This window comes from Nothobranchius furzeri, chromosome 14 (assembly GCF_043380555.1).
Source record: "Nothobranchius furzeri strain GRZ-AD chromosome 14, NfurGRZ-RIMD1, whole genome shotgun sequence".
Taxonomy (NCBI): domain Eukaryota; kingdom Metazoa; phylum Chordata; class Actinopteri; order Cyprinodontiformes; family Nothobranchiidae; genus Nothobranchius; species Nothobranchius furzeri.
In genome coordinates, this window is record NC_091754.1 from 14,377,860 (window position 1) to 14,395,547 (window position 17,688).

Below are 17,688 nucleotides of genomic sequence, written 5' to 3' on the forward strand. Positions count from 1 at the left end.
CACCAGTGTGTGAATGACTGATTGTGTTGTGAAGCGCCTTGGGGGGTTGTAGAACCCTAAGAAGGCGCTATACAAATACTGGCCATTTACCATTAATACAAGATCTTGGTGATACATTAATGAAACGCTGGATGGAAATACACCTGATGACATTGCAGAAGCTTATTGAAACAACACCACAGCAGATGTGTGCTGTAGTCAAAGCTAAAGGTTGTCCAACAAAGTACTGGTGCGTGTGATTTCCTTTACGTGTTCATCTCACTCACTAACTGTTCTGGCTGATTATGGTATGCATATATATTTTAACCAAGACTTAACAAATCCCTTCACTCCTTCATCTAACCACCAATAATCCTGCCACATTCAGCCTGAATGGCTGCCATTTGTGACATTTGGATATTTTTAGTCCTTTTTCTCCACACCTCATCACTCATCACCATATGAGTGTCTTGATAAGAGCCTACTGATAATCTCAATTTTTTCTTTTCTCTCGTCATATCTCTGCATCATGTTTCCCCCTCCTTTCTCTCTCTCTCTACCCGCCCCTCCAAATCTTTGCATCATTCCAATTTTCCCTCTCCATCTGCTCCCCTCAGCTCCTGCTCCCTATCTGCCTTTGATTGCGTGTAATGGTGGTAGACCGGGAAAGCAAATTGGAACTATTCAGTACAGTTCAATCCAGACTGAGGTGCTGATTTGTCATATTCATCTGAGGGCACCTTTTGATTGGCCTAATGGTCTGGAGGGGAGTCGTCGTAGATTATGCAGCCATAATCCAAAGTTTCTTGTAATAAAATGTTCATGTTTCTTAGTGGCTGGTTCACCCATAGATGGTGTATTTTTTTCTTTACAGACTACTGCATTATGTTTCCATTGAATCAATGTTTTTTTAAATAACTAACAGTGTTATTGTTGAAATTCCTGCATCTCGTCTTTCCAACACAGACATCGAAGTCAGGCTTGTTGTTTTGTTTTAAATGTCCTTTAATGAGGACAGCTGGCTCAGTCATCTGAACTGTTGCCACCTGCCAATCAGACATGCCCATCATCTGTGTGTGTGTGTGTGTGTGTGTGTGTGAGTGTGCGCGCACACACCGTGGTGTCATTCCGCCATCATGAATATTCATATGATGATTAAACACGATTGGTCACACAGTCAGATGGTGGTCACACAACACATTTGGCTAGTGATGGAGTGTGTTTTAGTGAACTCTTCTTTTCACATTGTGCTGCTGTTGTGTGACCCTGCCCAGTTCAACAACTGTGTTAATACAAAATCAATCTCAGAACCCCTAGGCCTTTATCTTCCACACAGATAATGAACTTAGTTTTTTTAGGTTATTTGCTTTTTTCCCCTGTGTGTGTGTTTGGACACCTGCGAGAGGGACAATGAGGGACGTAAATCTCTGCACAAATGAAATTAGGTGAGACGAGGTCTAGCAGATATTAGGGAGGGAAAGGCATAGCTACTGCCAGTGCATCGTGTTTGTGTGATGTGTTGCGTGGTGTGTTAAAAATACGTGTGCATGCTCCTCATCTCTGGCTTTAAAGTAGTGCAAATTTATGATGAATCTATGATAATGAATGCCCCGGTTGCATGCAGCCAATGCTGGCTTGTAGTCAAGCTCTGCTGTACTTACATCTTGCTCTGTTGCTGGAGTTTGTGAGTGCATGGCTGTGTGTTTTTGTGCCATTACCCCAGCAATACTTGCATCCCAAAAAGCAGCATAATTACGATTACAGCCACCAACCAAAAGAGCCTTTGAGCCTTTAGTTGGCTCTCCTGGTTTACCTCTCATTGGCGACTCTAATTATACTCTCCCTCATATTGTAGCATTTAATTTTTTCCTTCTTGCTCCTCACCCTCTATCTCTACTCTCCTGCCGGTCCTAATGCAGCACCTCTGTTAGACTTAAAGTGCCCCATCGTTGGGACTATTAGCCCATCACCACGGTGGGCCCATTAGGACTGACTAGCTCCATTGTGGGCTGTGTAATGGTTGAGCTTCATGTGAGCCCTATTAGTCTGTACATACAGTCTGTCTGCATGTTTTTGAATTTGTGTGTGTGTGTGTCCGTTCGTTCGTTCGTTCGTTGATGAAAAGGCTGATGGAAGAAAATGGCCTTGAGTTGATGCTAGAGCACCTATCATTTCAGGGAGAGTTTTTTTTTTTTGATTAGTAGTGCTGTTTCCTGTGTCTGGGTAAAGATGCCTCTTTGAGTTTGGGCAGTGAACGATGCAGCATTAGTAGAGTCTGTCGGATAAAGCTAAAGAAGAGACGTTCTGATATAGATGAAGTGATGCGTTTTCTGACTGTAGTTAAACATTGTTGCAATAAAGTAGTAAAAAGTGTCAGAGCTAGTCGCTTCTGTTCTTAAATGACGATGTATCCTAATTCTTTTTTGTACTATAATAGATTTTAACGTCATGTTTGGTGTCCTTAGCCAACTCATGCTTTAAAAATATGATTTTCTTCTTAGAATAAAACTTGTTTATGTTGTTTTTGCGCTTACGGCCATCGATAGTTCTATTAGTTTTTCTTATGAATGAAGGTAAAAGAGTGGTAATTATAGCAATGCCTTACTTGCATTGTTAGATTTCCAGTGATTTAATGGATGGATGTATGGATGGATGGATGTATGGATGGATGGATGAAGGCATTGATGGATGAACACATTGATGGATAGATTGATGCATGGGTGGATGGATGCATGGATGGATACATGGATGGGTAGAGGTATGGAACGCCTCTGCTAACTTCTGACCAGTCATCACCTTTTATTGTTTAATTGTGGCAAAGCACATGTTGGAAACAGGGGAAGGACTCTGCCAATCAAACACCCTGACAGGAAGTCGTTGGGATGTCACTGACTGATGCCGTGCCCGCCAGTCATCACCGTTTGTGTGCTGTGTGCGCGAACACATGTTCTCCATATTGCAACACACCTGCCAGTCATCAGTTCCCTCTGGAGCTGTTTGCCAGTTGTAGCTATGCAGGGTGTGTCTAAGGAGCAGTAGAAGGAGGGAGGATGGATAAGCATAAGAAGTGAATGAATAGTTGAAACGAGAGTCAGATGTTAGCAAAAATGTTCCCTTGTTGGTCACAAGGGTGTCTCTTTACGGAATATCAGGAACCACAGCTGCCAATGCTATGAGCTCTGATTGCTGGTGCATGTCTGCTTACTAGTGATTTTCTCCAATTGTTCCCCTTTTCCCAGTTTCAACAAGTTGATTTTCTAAATATACAGACTGTTGAATATACTTTTTAATGCAGATCAAAGTTTTCTGATTAGTATGTCAAGTATATTTTTCTCACTTGCAAATGAGTAGCCATATACTCTGGAGACAGATTCTGGTGTTACATCATTAACATTCACAAGTCACCATTCTGTTCCCACTGAAAACATGACAAGAGGTAATGTATTCATGATAACTGGCTGCTAATCATCTGTTAATCTTACTTTGAAATTCCTTGTGAAATGACATTAAATACATCACATTTTTTGTGCATTTTTGGAAATTTGTTCAGAGCAATCTGGAATTATGTGAATGTCCAAAAGAACAGAGAATGAAGGCCACTGTAAAATGGTGGATAAGTAGAAAAATAAATGCCGCCCTGCGTCACCTAATAGTTAATTTTAATTTTCTTGTCTTATTAAGACATTTTTCTAATTTTTTTTTTATTGTGCTACTAACTGGCTATTTTATAAACTTGGAAAAAAGAACTGGATTATCCAATGTTCAGCACAGTCGTGTTCAATGACTTGACACAATTAACATACTTGCAGTTTAATATGTTTTTAGTGATTTTTACATCTTATAATTTCACTTTTACAGTCACAAGTAAAAGTTGTAATAGCTGCATGATCTAAATCTGAGAGAAACTTCTGCAATATGCATTGGAATTAGTGATGCTCCAATATAAAATTTTTGGGCCGATACCGATATTAAGATCACTGTTATGCATGGACGTAATTTTCCCTTTAGAGGTGGGGGGGACGGGGGGGGGGGGGGGGGGTCTTTACAGTATGTTCTAATGGGAAACAGGCTTCAACACAAACAGTTGTTTTCTGCTTGGTCCTAGAGCTCAACCAGTGTCAATTTAATAGAAAGTAATGTTGTTTTTGGATGGTAAAAAGTGCAGGGGTCAGAACTTGACTTTGGAAAAAGTGGGGGGGACATGTCCCCCCTGTCCCCCCCCAAAATTACGTCCATGCTGTTATGGCTGATAACCGATATTTGTCAATATCAATATAATGAAATTAATGCTTCTAAAATCAGCAGATTTTGTATAGAAGGAAAATTATTAAAGCTGAATTTACGTTACGTACACACAACACACACGTTTATGGTTCTGAGATGATTTCATTCACTGTTCACATTAAATAATTACACATCACCCCCCTCACCCTCTGAAACAGGCAAACAAATGGAGACGAGATGGATAAAATATAGGTTGTTAATATCGGTCCGGTCTTATTTATCGAACCGATACTGATATGTTAAAAATTACTAACATCTGCCGATACCGATATTGATGCCGATATATTGTCCATCCCTAATGGGAAAATAAAAAAAATTACACTGGCCTAGAGATCTAGACATACTAGCAGTAGCAAAATATTGTGCTCTGCAGGTTGGCCTAGCCACGCGCCATTGTTGTCTCAGAAGGTTTATCAGTGGACCAAATGATTCTGTGTCCAGCCAATCACAGAGCTCTATGTTCATAGATATGTTGGGTGGGCGTACCAGCAGGGCTGCAATGGAAAAAAAACTACAGAGATGGTGCAGACTCAGGAACAGCGCTCGTTTGAAATGGCTTTGGCATCAACTTTGGATGATTTAGATTTGGGCTTTTCTTTGAGACGTGATCAAATAGAAGTACTTCCTTTCAGTCCTTTATTTTGAAAGGGGATGTGTTTGCTTTTTCTTTGACAGTGTAATGGGCTCGACACACGGGAGGCGACATCGCCTCTCCTCCATTCAATTTCAATGAGACATGCGCGACAAAGCGTTAATCGCGGGTCTCCCTCCTACTAAGCGAAACGCGAAAAACGTGCGTGTGAAATTGTGCGCTCGTGCACGTGTCGTGCACAGGCGACCCAGCGACGCGATCCCAGAAAGTTGAAATATTTTCAACTTTTCATCGCTGCCGCTCGGACGAGGACCAATCAACGGAAGTTTCATTCACTGACCAATGAGTGGACAGGATGCTCCGTACATCTCCGAGCAAACATGGAGGAGAAGTTGATTATTATTATGTTTTATAGTAAAATCAGAAGTAAGATTTCACATAACTCTAGCAACAGCTTGTGAAACATGATATCTACCGCTTTTTTAACTCTGAACCGCTTAAACAACCTTAATTCCCTCCAACCTGACACAGCCAATCAAAACAACGGAAGTTTCGATTTCGCCATGGAACAGAACGTGTAGACCGCTTTGCCGCTGGCCGCTGCCTCAGATCGTCTCCCGTGTGTCAGGTAATAAAAGCGACAGCGACAAATTTCGCTGATCGCAGTCGTTTTTCACCTCCCGTGTGTCGAGCCCCTAAGGCGAAATTCCTCATTGACTGATTTCCGTAGCGATTAATACGTCACTTTGTTTGTTGCTGAATGGTCCTAGATCTGCCCAATTGCATACGGAGACGGTTTGAAAAACAACCATATATTCCGCCTCTACTACTGAGCTCTGTCTATGGGTTGTGGTCATATTATGTATTTACATATACAGGATAGCTTGTCAAGCAACAAAATCAAAAGAAAAGAATCCTCTTTCTATACTTTATCTTCACAGATAAAGTTTCTAAGCCTTACCTGTCATTAGCAGGGGCAGGAGATGGCGTCTCAGCACCCCTCGGTGTGTTTAATGTAGAGCCTATCAAGAGGGTCATCATCTGTCATGACTCCAGTTTGTAAAAATGCTGCCCATGTCCTGGAAAACCAGAGGGGACTTGTGGTGAAGGTTTGCAGGCATGAAGGTGTACTGAACTATAGAGAGGTGACTGAGGCACTAGCTGTGGTACTGCACCAGTATCAACCATAGATTCCATCCCATGACAGAGTTCTGTCTATCACTTGGGGTGAGACTATATATTTACATAATAGTATGGCTTGTCAGGCCTTAAAACATCCTCTTCTTCATTCTAATATGTGTGTGTATCAGCAGAAACTCATGGCATGTACCTACCTTTGTATTGGTCAGTTGATTGGACAATTACGGGTTTATATTTGTGTCTAATAAGATGTCCAATTACACAATGTTTATACAGTGTGTCTAGTAAATTCCCCATGACAGAATTTACCAAGGGAGGTTGTAGTTAATGCAGTTGTGATTGTTAGTTGTTTGGCTCAAATGCATCAATTCTTCAGTTTCTCTCTTGCTAGACAAACCTTGCAGATTGGAGTTTTGAATGTGGGCAAATGTTTAAATGTTCTGCTGTAAGTGAGAAGATGTAGGTGTCCGATGCACTCCTGTGTGAATCTTAACTGGTTGAACAGAAGGTGGCATTGCTAGTTCTGATATGTTTGCAGATAAACACACAGTTTTTGTAGTATTATTGATTGAGAGCCAGGATTGGGGTTAGGAAGTCTTGAGAGGAAGTCTTGGAAACAAGTGGATAGAGGGAGCTAAATGAAAGGGTGAACGTGAGGTAAAGGTACAAAGATAATTAGAAATGAGAGAGGAAAGCAAGGGTTGGCTTTTAAAAAAAGGGGAGGGATGGTGGTGATGGAGGAGTAAGTGAAAGGAGGAGAGAACTGAAGGAAAGGGTAAGCCTCTGTAGGTAGCAGTAATTAGAGCGAGGCTTGTCCCCTGTGTGGCGAAAACACACACATGCTGCTAGTACACACAGATGATTGGAGCCCTTCATTGCCCATTGAGTCCCCCTCTCTGGGTGGTAAATAGGCTTTACCCCCCAGTCCACATTAGGCATTTCAAAGAAACCTATTACTCGGGTGTTCAAAGTGCACTTTTGTTTTTATTAAACTTGAAACAACAAGCCAGTCTGGCTGTAATGTAGCACAGGATCATCTAGTAAATAATGCATAAGGAGGTGCAGCGATACTTCAAAAATATCAACAATATTACACCGCAGATTTGTAGACAGAAGGCTAATTCATCAATACGTTCACTAGATAAATAAAACATAAGCTGTGTTATAAGGTCACAGTGGCGCGTTAGAGATATTAACTATTTAGCAGGTTTGACTGGTTCAATCCACCATGTCCTACTCGCTGCAAAGCTGTGCTGTAAACTTTAATAAGCTCATGCTTGTATTGATAATAACACCTCGTATAAGCCAATTGAAACTTTTCTTTTATATTCATATCTGAATTTATTTAGCAATTTTTTGGTATTTAATCATTTTTATGTTGCAATGTTCCTGTTTAGATTTGGGAAGAAAAAAGAGGATAAGAAGGAAGGGAAGGAGGCGAAGGCAGCTCTGCAGCGACAGAAGTCAGACATCCTGAGTGAGCTGGAGCTGGGCAGGATGAAAGAAGAAAGAGAGAGGTGAGGACACCCTGGGAAAGAGAAGTTTAGGGTTATCACCAATACTTTTATATTACCTGTGAGTCATGTCAGTCACTTATGAAAATCTCTTGGTTTTTCCATTTCTCTGTCAGGATTGAGGCGGGACATCCTGAGTTGCATAACCAGCTGTCCAGAGACCAGCGAGCTGGCAGTGGTGGGTCTGCATATCCAGACTTGGAGGACGACGATGACCCAAATTATGCTCAGATTCATCCCTTCCGGGACCCAGAGACTGGTGCACCACCACAGCCAGCGCCTCAGTCAACTCTCTATAGTTCAGTGCATCATGGTCACACCCGCACACCTTCACCACAAGGCCCCTCGGGCTTTCAAGGACCTGGGAAGCCTTTTAATGAACATGGAGGCATGCCAGATGATGATAGGCTCTACGCTAAAGTCAACAAACCAAGGGGTGCTGGGACATCATCTCCTGCCCATGCTAATGACAGGTAGGGCTCAGAAACTTTATGAGTTTGATTGGAGTCTAGAAAGTTCTAAAGGCCAGAGGATTCTTTTGTTTTATTCTCCTATGAAGAATTATAGGAAACCCAGAGCCACACCTCATAACTTAATTTAATAAATTACTTTTTGTAAATTTTATAATTTTCACCAATTGATTGTGCTTTGGTTGAAAGCAAGTAAATTGCCAATTTTATGTCTAAAGTTGCTCCTTTTTTTACAGAGTAATGTGATCTTGCTGATGTTTCCTATTTTTTCATTGTTTTTTTTTTTAACCATTCCTGTCTGAATCCCGTCTGCCTCTGGCCATTGTGTGTCTGAGTGTGAGTGCATTTCTGAGAACATCCGAGACAGAGACAGACTGAAAAAATGAGAGAATTATTTTGCTTGTTTTAAGCTTCGGTACAAGAGTCTGTGTACCAAAGTGCCCATCCACAAACACACACACACACACACACACACACACACACACACACACACACTCGCACAGCCCCACGATTACCTCTCCTTTACCCTTATGATGTCAGTCAGAGCTCACTAACTCTGTAATATATCTGCCAGTACAGATTATATCTATCTCTCTCTCTCTCTCTCTCTCTCTCTCTCTCTCTCTCTCTCTCTCTCTCTCTCTCTCTCTCCCCCTCTCCCCCCCCCCTCTCTCTCTCTCTCTCTCTCTCTCTCTCTCTCCCCCTCTCCCCCCCCCCTCTCTCTCTCTCTCTCTCTCTCTCTCTCTCTCTCTCTCCCACACACACACACACACACACACACACACACACACACACACACACACACACACACATATGTCAGTCTTTCTATCATAGTGAGGACCCTCCATTGACTTCAATTCATTTTTGTAACTCCACTATGCCTAACCCTAACCATAAGCAATACTGATCTATTCCTAATCCTAACTTTAACTAAAACTTAATTCACACAATAACTCTAACTGGTACAGTAAGCTTCTGGTAAGTTTCTAAAAAAAATGAGGACTAAAAAAAAAGTCCTCACTGAAAAATGTCCTCACATTGTAAGGAAAATGGTCAAAATGATCCTCAGTATGTAGTATGTACAAGAACACACACACACACACACCATATATTTGTACCTGTTGTAAGAATAAAAGCAAATCATCCTCGATTGGACACCTTCCAGCTTCATGGCGGTGTTTCCTGACAACTTTTTCTAATGCTTCCTTCATGCATTCCAATATACATGCATCTAATTGTGGAGTTTTTGATTATAAATTATAGACTTTTTGAAACTTCACATTAAAAACCAAGTTCACTGAGGAACCATTTTTATTTGATATTTTTTAAATATGGTCGGTCACTGAGTTTAACATGCAGACTAAATGTGAAAATAGTCTACTATCCCTATTCCATGCATCAGCCGCCAATGAAAAATAGACGAGGAAACTCATATACACTATAAATCATCATTCATGGACTCGCCCATCTTGACTTACAATGGGGAAGGCCATTTTCGGTTTAGTGTCCAGGAAACAGCAAAACGTGTCTCGGCTAGTAGAAACTAACCGTTAGCATTAGCAGCTCCACCTCACAACAGAACTTATTCAGGCTTGTGTTATTTGTGGAGATAAAACATAAATGTTGCAAAGCGAACAGAGCCAGTGGTAGAGTGGTGTTGCTGTTAGCCAATCAGGCACGAGATGCCCAAATATCAGGAAATAAGACTTCAAAACCTGCTGTGTTCTGCCCCCATTCCTCTGGCCACAGCAAACGTGTTGAAAAAAACAAGTGAACTTGCTCTTTAAGAACGGTTACTACTGTTCAGTTCACTCTTATCTCCAGTTTTCACACTCATGTCTCATAATTCCTGTATCCAACTGTACGTGTAATTTGGATTAAGCTCATGTGCACAGCTTGCTTTGGATTGCATGCAGCTGTGTGCAGGTAAATATGCCAAACACAGGAAGTTCATAATGTTATTTTGGCATGACATTTTGATTTTTGCACACATTTCTTATTAAAAATCTAGCAGGTTGTTGTGAAACTCAGTTGACTGTGATACAGCAGCTTTTATTTAATCATGAGTAGATCACTTTGTTTCAGTTGGTGGAATTACAGTGCTTAGCATAAATGAGTACACCCCACTATATTTGTCAGAAAACCTTTAGTTTCCTTTCAGAATCAACATTTTCTATTAGCTACCATACTAAAACATACTCCCACAAATGTGAGCCATTGATTGCAAACACGATTTGTTAATTTTTACACACAAATAAGTGATTTACCTAACAAATCCATCCAAGCCTATGTTGCAAAAGTGAGTAAACCCCAATCATGATCTTAGGAGTGATGAGACAAAGATCACTGTTTTTGGAACTAATATTTTCAAAACTGTATGCAGGTTATTTCCTGGCTCAAATTGAGGCAGAGGTGGTACCATCCTGACCATGTGCCAGCACATGCATACTTTATGCATTCAACTGTCTCACTTTTTTAAAGGCCAAATATATTTGTGTTAAGTATTCTAATCTAAGCTTCTGTTGATTAATAGAATATTCAATTTGACAACATTTCAAGTGAAACAAAACTGGTTTGCTACTAAAAAAATGAAATAAAAGAACAAAATTATCAGGCTGAAATAAGAGACTCTTATTATAAAAGGCTCAGTAATATGCATTAGATTTGTGTTTAGTTCCCTTTTTCCCATCTGATATTTATAATTAAAAATATTTTTTAAATATTTGACCTACATTTCAGTAACATTTTAGGTTTGTATTAATAACACTCATCTTAGTCAAAATAACATAAATATATATTTGTATTGGAAATGGTAATAACATTTAATTTCTGCTGCTAACAATGTAATGGTGGCATGTCTATTATGTACAGGTTGGCAAAAATCCAGTTTAAATTATGGTCAAAGATAGAAACGTTTGTGAATTTTATACTGCAACGGCTTGCCGTACTTCCTGCGCCAGCAGTAATGTGACTCGTATCCGTAGCGCTGCAGGATGCAGAATAAACAGGATGGTGGGGAATATTCATCCGCGTGTAGAGTTTAGTCTTTCTTAATTTTACGATCATCATATATTTTTCTGTGCACCACTTGATCATGAGACTGCTACCCATTAGCTTTAGCATTAGCCAATCTGCGTGTAGCTGCACTTTTGATCCCAAACGCTGGACCGGTTCTGCCTTTGTGCCTTTGTTGGTTCCTTCATTTTCCTCCACTGCATCCAGATTACCACACTGTGCACCAGTAAAAAGCTTTTTTCTAACACGTAATTTACTTTTGTTCAATAAACTTCTGGGAAAGATAGTAATTCAAAGATGTTGCTCCAGTGCTACGTTTAAAAATAGACAGACACGCACAGTGTTTTTGTCGCACTGTACAGCCCTGCTCTGATATGGAAGAGCCTGGGGGGGAAAATCAGGATGTCAACAGCACCAACCATAGATATGTACCAACTAGCGAGAAAAGCAGTCTTTGATCTTTTTCTGCAGTGGTTTTAGTGCTTTTCGGTGCACCGCTGCTGGCACAGCGCCCGTGTAGTGGCGCAACGCTGCAACTGCAGTTAAAATAACATCCATATAGCTGAGGGCAGAGTGAAATCAGGCTGGGGCGGCACAAAACTAGCTGGATACGGCCGCCACGTAAGTTTGAATGCAGGAAGAACCCCGCTGTATGGTAAAGGTGAGGATTTCAAAGAGAAATCCATGGTGCATACAGTAAAACACGGTGGTGGCAGTGTCTTTATTTGGGGCTGCATGAGTGCTGCTGCAATGGAGGAGCTGCATTCCATTGATGGTATCATGAACTCAACAATGTACTGCTCTACATTGAGGGAGGAGATGCTGCCATCGCTCCGTGCACATGGTCGTTGTGCACGTTTCCAACATGACAGTGATCCAAAACGCACCTCTAAAGCTACTGTTGCATTTTTGAAGAAGACCAGGGTGAAGGTGATTGAATGGCCAAGTACGTCTCCTGATCTGAACCCGATCGAAAACCTGTGGGGAATTCTGAAGCGGCAAGTTGAGCATCACTCTCCACCCAGCATCCAGGCTCTGAAAGAGGTTAATCTTGAAGAATGGAACAAGATAGATGTTGCAGTATGTCACCAACTTGTTCATTCCGTGCCTAGAAGACTTGATGCTGTCCTTGAAAATCACATTGGTCATACAAATACTAGATGTAGTCGTTTTTGTTGCGGGTGTATTCATTTTTGCTTCAAACAAAAAAGTAATTACTAAAACTTAAAATTTTGTGATTTAAGTTATATTATTAACCTTAATTTCATGTTATGGAGTTAACCAAGTGTAAAACCCAGCCATGTGAAAATTCTGGAAATTGTTCTTTTGTTCATTGAGCTACTGAATACAATTTTAAAGCGGGTGTACTCATTTATGCTGAGCACTGTTGATTTAAGCTCTTTATTCTGTTTATATTCACCCATGATTCTGCTTCCTTAAAGGTGCATTATGTAGAAATTATGTAAAAATAAAATGGTTACTGCAACCACTTTCAACAACTCTAGAGATTTTTTGCCGGCCGTTGTCAAATTGTAGTTGTCAGCGCTGCAGTTAGGGTTGTCACGGTATGAAAATTTAACCTCACGGTTATTGTGACCAAAATTATCACGGTTTTCGGTATTATCGCGGTATTTTTTAAACGGTGTTGCATATGTTCAGAAAGCATTGATAGTCCTGTTCTACACAAACTGAAATAGTTTTGAAAAGGTTTAACAGTGTTTATTAAACCTAAAATAACACAAAGCCTTAGCAAAAGTGCAACTTTTCACAAGTAAAGGAACAAATAGCTTATTTTTCTGGAACATGTTACAGTAGTCAGTGCAGGTTTAAATTATACAAATCCAAACATTCGAAACATAAACAATATGTAAACAAATCAAAGAAACACCACTTGTTTTCTCATATACTTGTTTTCTTCATTATCAAAATGAAAATCTAACACTCCAGTCCACACTTGACTTGAGCACTGTACAAGTCATCCTTAAAAAATATGTATTTAAAATAAATAGCCACTTTAAACAAATTACTAAAATAACTACTACACTATGTAATCAAATCCAAATGTTCAAGTATAAATGGCATTGAATAAGTAAACAAATCAATGACAAGGAACTAATTGTATATTTCTCTTCATCATCAACAAATAAGATGCTTCATCCAGCAACAGGGTGTCTGTGACACGGTTTAAATGCTGGCAGAGGACGCTGCGGCTGCAGTTTATAGTGACTCGTTGCATTCTCCCTCAGCCAAAAGTCCTCACGTCATGCATTTAAGCTAAAATGCTAATGTTAACTTACCTTGCACTGGCTGTAGAGACGTGGGTGATGGTCACTCAGATGTGCCATTAGATTCGAAGTGTTGCTGCCTTTTGCAGACACTTGTTTCCTGCACGTTCTGCAAACGGGATAGCAGTCTTCTATTAACTGTCCCTCAGCATTTTTCAGAAATCCCAAATATGCCCATACTTCCGATTTAGTCTTCTTTGAGGGCTGATGGATGTCCTGGGCGCTGCCGTCTCCTCCTTCGGCCATTATTTCAGCTTCAAAGTTTTGGTGCCGTTGCAAACTAAAAAGTGCGTGTGCGCGCCGCGGGAACTTCAGCTGAAGCGACGGTGGCTGGTAAGGGTCATCGCGCCGAAACAGCGGCCACGGTAAACCCACCGAGATAATATAGTTTTTTAAAAACTGGACGGTTATTTTTATTGTCAACTTTTTTACCGGGGTTTACCGCTATACCGGTTACCGTGACAACCCTAGCTGCAGTATCAGCTCGCAGGAGGCACAGATGATAAGAAATACGCTTTAGTTTAACCTTCCCTCCAAAAGGACAAACATTAGACTATTTTGGTATTTTGTCACAAAAATGTTCACTATATTCTTACATACTGCACCTTTAAATGCAATGACACAAGTCCAGAAATACCTTGATTTTGGAATCCTTTATCCTTGGCCAGCAGTCATGGCAGATAGAGCTATTAATTTATCATCACTTCCTCAAACCTGATGATGCAGACAGAAGCAAGTCCAGGTATTGGTGGACAGTAATCGATGCTGCTAGAAAAAGAAGATAATGCGTCAGCAGTGTGTGTGTGTGTGTGTGTGTGTGTGTGTGTGTGTGTGTGTGTGTGTGTGTGTGTGTGTGTGTGTGTGTGTGTTGCTCATGCACACACATTTACTCTTGCATTAGGGGAGGTCAGAGCAACTGGAGGGGTGTGGGATTCAGAGATAAACAAAATGACCATGATCCATTTTATAGATATGTTAGAACAGCAGAAAAATAGCTGTTTTTTGGAAAAATTCTCTAAAATGCACGTGCAAAGGTGTGGAACACTTAAAACACTTTTTTTTGCGATTATTCCTGATTATAATCAATCACTCTTGAGTTTTTCATGCAGGCTGAACATGAAAATAGTCTCCTACACTTATCTCTTGCATTAGCTTCTGATAGAAAATAGATGCTAAAACTCTAGGAATTGAAAATTCTGACAGATCTACGTCTCACTGTCTTGGCTTGCGACAGGGATGTCTGTTGTTGGTTTAGCGTCCAGCAATCAGCAGAGAACATCTCGACTAGTAGAAGCTAACCCTTAGCATTAGCATCTCCACCACACGGATGAAGCTCCTCCAGGTTTGTGTTATTTGTGGAGATAAAACACCCACATTGCAAGTCACATTGCTGTTAGCCAATCAGAAGCGACATGTCCAAATATCAGGAAATAAGATTCAAAAACCTGCCGTCTGAAGCTCAGCTGTAAAGTGGGTTACTGCTAGTTCATGGAAACGGTTCACCGGTATAATTTCTGCCCCCTGAGAATGACTTCCAAGGCATTAATTTCTACCAGAGACCATTGAAAATGTATTGATTAAATGAGTGAACTACACCTTTATCAACACAATACAACCATCCATCCATTTTCTATACCCACTTATCCATGCAGGGTTGTGGGGGGCTGGTGAAAATCTCCAGCAGTCACTGGGCAAGCAGGCGGGGTACACCCTGGACAGGTTGCCAGTTCATCGCAGGGTAAAGCAATACAACCTACATATTTAAAGGAAATATTGGGAAAAAAATCTAATTGTCATAAGGGTCGCCATTATTAGTTTTATTTTGACATTTCTCCTTATAGCATGTGCAAAATAGGTCATTCTTATATGTCTCATCTGCTTCTTCACTTTTCGATAATGTATATTAGACTGAAAACTAAAGATAAACGTTAAATCAAGACATTAGTGAAACATTATCAACCATAATCAAAGCAAGACCACTCTAACTCTGTTCCATTAGAGCGTTAGATGTGTGATTGTGTTGCACTAATATCTTTCCAAAGTTGATAAAACATGAGCTTTATCCTCATTAAATGTAAAATAAATGCACCCGGAGTGGATCTGCTTTTATTTTCCTGCTTTTTCTTTGGCTCTAGTCTGCTACTTATCTTTTACACATGTGCTACAGCACCACTCTTTCCTTCGCTGCCAAGCTCTCTCCACTCTGGTCTCTCAAGGCTGATTGTTTTCTAATTGGTGCAGAGCCAGAGGTCGTGGTTGTTATGGTAACCTGCGAGGGGTACTTGGAAGGGTTAGTTGGTAGCGGATAGGTAGAGGTAGAAGGGGTGCGGCTGCTTCAAAGAACCGATGGTAGCGCTTGTCTGAAGCTGTGTGTGTGTGTGTGGGGGGGGGCTACCATCTAAAGGACGTAAAGTGAATGCATTGCTGTGATCCAACACACACAAAAAAATCTGCGTCCTGCTAAAAACCAAGCTTTTAAGTGTGACAAATAATTTTAGATCAGGGTCACCAATTCTGTTTTTCCGATAATTTTCATAATCACCTATTGATCATGCTCACTTCCTGTTAGTTGTTCATTAATTTAAATTTGGTGTGTCAGAACAGAGAAATAGCACAAATTTACTGGACTAAATTTGGCGACCACTAGTTAAGGTCCTTTTGGGCTTGCTGCTTTACAAATGTAAATGACAGCCACCTGGGGCATACTTTAAGGGAAGTTTCATAGACATTTACAGAGAAATCATAAAGAAATGCATTATATATGTTCACATTTTAAAAACTTTTTAGGGCATTCTATTGGTGCAGAATGCATTAGAACATCCACCCATTTTCCTCCACTTATCCGGGGTTGGGTCGAGGGGGCAGCAGCAAGCAGAAAAGCCCAGACCTCCCTCTCCTCAGCCACTTGGGCCAGCTCCTCCAGAGGAATCTGCCTCTTTAGGAAAGTTTGGAAATCTGCAACAAATTATTGCATCTAAAATATTTCACTATGAGTAATACCTGACACATTAACAGTTAGTCCTTCTTTTAAAATAAAAGTACTTCACATATGAACTATATTCCATAAAATATAGTATTTTACCTTTTTTTTTTTGGTACTAAAATTTCCAGAATGATGACAACTTTGTTTTTCCCCCTCCACGTGACTAACATTTTAGTAATGGTTGTACCGTGCTCCTACTGCAGACAGAGATTTGAACTTTAAGCATTGCTTGGCTAGCCTCTTGAGAGGTTTTCTTCCCTCCGTGTTAATTAATAAGACAAGCTCTCAGCTCATTGAGTGTAGCAGGAACAGATGCACACAGGTCCTTTTTTACACGATCATGCATATTCACTGTCTTTATCCTGCACACTTCTTTTGCCTCACACACTCTCTGGAAGACAGGCTTTTAGAGGATGCCAGGTTGTTCTGTGTGAGTGCGTTTTTCACATCAGTCTCGTCTTGTAGGTAATTAGCACTTGCAAGGCAAGGGCTTTGGCAACTTGTATGAATGTGTTATGAAATGGATTTTGGTTATTTTATTTTTTATTTGTCTGATTATTTTTCTTGACAAATTGTACATGGAAATCACATTCACTGAAAGATAGCTTTTCCAAAAGCCCTGTTACGAGTTTGCAGTAGAGATGCACTGAAAATTCAGCCACCGAAAATATTTGGCCAAACATGACCTACAAGTGCATTTTGGGTATTCAGTCGAAACAACCTAGCCGAAACAGGCCATCGGGTGAACCCAGTTGAGATTGCATCCCTCATGTGACAACATCAAAAGTAAAGTTTTCCCTGTTTAGTAATGCTGTTTTAACTCTGGCATATTCGTATCAATTATGTGATGCATTCACATCTACCACATCTGCCTGGTGTATTTATTTTTTCTTCTTCTTTTACATTCCACAACGGGGCTTGTTAAACACAACATTGCGACTTTGGAGATTAAAGGGTTAGTTTTACAGTACTTATAATGATTTGGTTCTAATTATTGGTATAATGTCTTTCCGCGTGGTGAAGAATTTTCATTTTGGTGCATCCCTAGTTTGTAGTTAATTTATTTTTCTGAGGTTTTTTCTGTACCTTGAGCTAAAACCTGTTCTTTAGATTTGGACTTTGGTGTAGTAGCATTTTATCAACATTAATGCTAGTATAAAGAGGAACAAGTTGTAATGGATATTTTGTGTTTTCAAAAGTGGAACATAGTTGTAGCAGAAATCCTCATTTTATATCCTCAGATTAACTTTGTTTGCATTCACACAAAGGAGAACATAACTATTTTCACAAAGTTTTTCCTCTCACATTTAGCAGAAGAAAATATAAAGGGAGATTTGAAACTGGCCCGCAGTTTGAGCATTCTGGTTAACTCCTACATTTTCTCCCAGGAACGTAAATTTTACCAAGTGACTTGTAAGCCGGACAT

At 40.3% G+C, this 17,688-nt stretch overlaps 1 protein-coding gene across 4 annotated transcripts in view; it reads left to right on the forward strand.

The window, feature by feature from the left end:
- Positions 1-17,688, forward strand: part of pard3bb (par-3 family cell polarity regulator beta b) — a 326,214-nt gene that overhangs the window by 205,596 nt on the left and 102,930 nt on the right. For all 4 annotated transcript variants that reach the window (XM_054747065.2, XM_054747066.2, XM_054747067.2 and 1 more), the window contains 2 exons: positions 7,393-7,512; positions 7,626-7,982. In XM_054747065.2, coding sequence (XP_054603040.1) covers positions 7,393-7,512; positions 7,626-7,982 — 477 coding nt within the window. The remainder of the gene's footprint in view (positions 1-7,392; positions 7,513-7,625; positions 7,983-17,688) is intronic.